Below are 3119 nucleotides of genomic sequence, written 5' to 3'. Positions count from 1 at the left end.
TGCCCAACCTTCCTTCCGAGGAGTGGCTGGTGGGTTTGAACCGCCAGCCGTCTGGTTAGCAGGCAAGTGTCTTAGCCACTATGCTACCAGAGCTCCTTTGTTATACGCACACACTATTTGTACTAATATAATGGACATTCAGATCTACAGCAGAGACATAATGTTTGGACTGTCCATTTTAAAATGCCTTAATTGCTGGCTGAAATCAACATTTCTTAGACAAATAGTAGTATGGTAGGTTTTGACATAACAGAACCAAATCAGTCCTCTAGAATACATAATCCAAACTTCCTGTTTTTCTTCAGATTGTATTTTAAACTTTTTCTAATTACTTTAATTGAAACCATCTGGAATAGGTCTAGTGGCTGTGTAAGAAAAGTTAATTAGGTATGTTTTTTTATTGTTCTCTCCTCTAATTCAAAAGCTGACACAACCAATGAACAGTGAGCACAATTTGATAGCATTTCTTCTTCCCCTTCATAATCATCATCAGTGGCATACAGATATTACCCAATAATTATCAAGGGTAGACATACTTGTATTCTTCTTCCTCCTTCGAATTCTTTTTAGGTTGGTATTTCTTCGAGAGATTCCTAAAACAAAAATGCAGACATGTCATCTTATACAGAAAGATAGCTAAGAAGCCAGGAAAGAAGGATGAAGTCACTGCCTTTATTTACAAATTTTAGTCACAAAACAACCACATTGGAAATCCACTGATTTCCTACCAGCTCTCAACAAGTGTGGTGCAGCTCCTGTTAGTAAGTACTCACACTACTTTGATTTTTTTTTTACCACAAAGGTAGAGCAAATAAGAACAGAAAAGGTCACTAGCTCATCACAGTAGAGACGTTAAGACATGACTTTGACTGGAGAATACAAACATATGTAAACATGCAACAGTTCTCATTTGCAGGATTGAGCTAAGGGCAGTATTTCTTACAAGGCTACCACACGCTCATGGTCATCCTCAGTCTGGAATTACTGTCCCAAGTCCAAAGAAAACATGGACTGTTGCCCAAATGTTTAAATTAAAAATCAGAGTGCTAGGGCATGTTTACAAGTCTGTGTGGCTGAACCCAAAGAGCTAATGAAAACTACCTGTGAATAAGTCTTCTCAAAGGCAATTCAAACAATATTTTGTGCTAAAACACTTCAACTAGGAAAACGTGTGCAGGTTTGCACAAAATGCGCTCAGATTAACCAAAGTCACCCTAGTCTTCTCAAATCTATCTCTAGGTCAATAATAAAAATACTATTGTTTAGCATGCTTTAATTTATACAAAAACTAAGAGGCGATTATGAAAAAAGAAAGTGTACTAACATTGGTTCTACTGGCTTATTTCCTATGGATCCTGACTTTAAATCACTGTAGTTAGAGAGATTGCCAAAGGATGTGTCTCCCAAAAATATGTGTTGTATTAACTACCAGGAGGAAGTGGGAGGGCAGCTGTTGCACTGGGGTAAGTTGTGGTCAATGTCATGAGACAAAGTGTATGTGAACTGCTGCATGGAAAGTGAATTTGCTCTGTAAATTTTCACCCAAATCACAATTAAAAAAAAAAAAAATGTGTTGTAAATCTTAATCTCGATGTCTGTGGTAATAATAACATTTGGGAACGGACTGTCTTTGTTATGTTAATGAGACAAGATTAGGATAGGATATACCTTGAGTAAATCTCGTTTGAGATATAAAAGAGATTAAACAAGCAAAAGAAGCAGAGATAGGGGAAGAGAAATGCCAAGCCTCATGAAGATGGCCCAGGAGCAGAAGCCCAGAGGGACAAGGCCCTTCCTCGAGAGCTCACAAGGAGAGAAAGGGTTCCCCTAGAGCCAGCACTCTGATTCCATACTTCTAGCTTCCTCAACTGTGAGAGAAAAAATTTCTGTGTTTGTAAAGCCCCCACTTGTGGTATTTCTGTTACAGCAGCAGTAGATGACTAAGACCGATGTGACTGATGCCCACAGTGGACTCTCATCTGTCAGCACCTTAGTATCCTCTTCCCTGTTTATTCTATGTTGCTATTTCTCTTTTATAATAGCTAAACTTGTTATTTCACATTTTACCCCTATTTCTTCCATTATCTCCAAACCTACAGATATGCCTAGAAAAACATGCAAAACATAAATTTACAGTTTTGACCACAGTGTATTTTACAAAGAGGTGAAATTCATCCTAACGATCTTTACTAGCGACATGAGAAACTGGAGTTTAGCAACAAGGACATTGCTTTGGTACTCAAGAGACCATATGCCTGGCTGTTGTGACCCTGGACAGACCAAGGAACATGTATATGCTTCCATTTCCTCACCTATAAGTTGGAAGAGGTTGGACAAAGTGACCTCTATTATTCCTTCTAGTTTTGAAATTCTGAAGAAATATACTGTATCCTATAGAATATCAATTGCTGTGATTATGTATTCATAAAACGAAGGCATGACAAATGAGTATTTTTTTTTTAAGTAGACCAAATGATGAAACAATGAACTTACTTAAAGCTTGCCATCACGTGAGCATACATTTCAACAAATATACAAACTACAGCATGTTCTCTCCGCTGATACTATGGATACACAGCAAAGTTTATCTAACAAATCTAGATCCAAAAGAATGTGAAAAAGAAGTATTTCCCTAAAGGCTGTGCCTTAGAGAAAAAATGATGCTTAAGAGAAATATTCTATGTTGAAAACACAGCACACTCTTTTGAGTTGGTTTATCAGAATCACTCCTTTAAAGGTAGACTGCATACAAACTCCACAAGTATCAGGAATGAAACGAGAGAAGATGGAAAGTATATAATCAATATTCTTCCCCAAATATGTTTAGGGCAGAATATACAGGGAATGGAGCACTGCAAAAGACTAGTGGGCATGCGAGATATTTTTAGTGTATAGTTTTAAACATTAACCATTCCTTCGATTAACTATAACTTACAAATTGAAAACACCACTTCTAACTTAACATCTTAGATAAAAAGTCTTTCGAAATTGTTATTTTAAAACTTAATTTAGAACTGCTGTGGCAAGATGGCGGACTAGGCAGAAGGATTGCACAGACCCTCTTCAACAAAGAAAAGGGAAACCAATTAACACAGACACAGAAGATAATCTTGGACCCC

General features: G+C 37.2%; 1 protein-coding gene across 1 annotated transcript in view; it reads right to left on the bottom strand.

Annotated features, from left to right (window-relative positions):
• The window catches only part of FNBP1 (formin binding protein 1), a 207839-nt gene that overhangs the window by 97367 nt on the left and 107353 nt on the right, over positions 1 to 3119 (bottom strand). The window contains exon 4 of the mRNA XM_042781451.1: positions 537 to 593. Coding sequence (XP_042637385.1) covers positions 537 to 593 — 57 coding nt within the window. The remainder of the gene's footprint in view (positions 1 to 536; positions 594 to 3119) is intronic.

The sequence above is a fragment of the Orycteropus afer genome, unplaced genomic scaffold (assembly GCF_000298275.1).
Source record: "Orycteropus afer afer isolate SDZICR_OR568_19922 unplaced genomic scaffold, OryAfe1.0 scaffold00123, whole genome shotgun sequence".
Taxonomy (NCBI): Eukaryota; Metazoa; Chordata; class Mammalia; order Tubulidentata; family Orycteropodidae; genus Orycteropus; species Orycteropus afer.
Note: the sequence above shows the minus strand (reverse complement) of the source record. Positions and strands in the feature narration are given on the sequence as shown.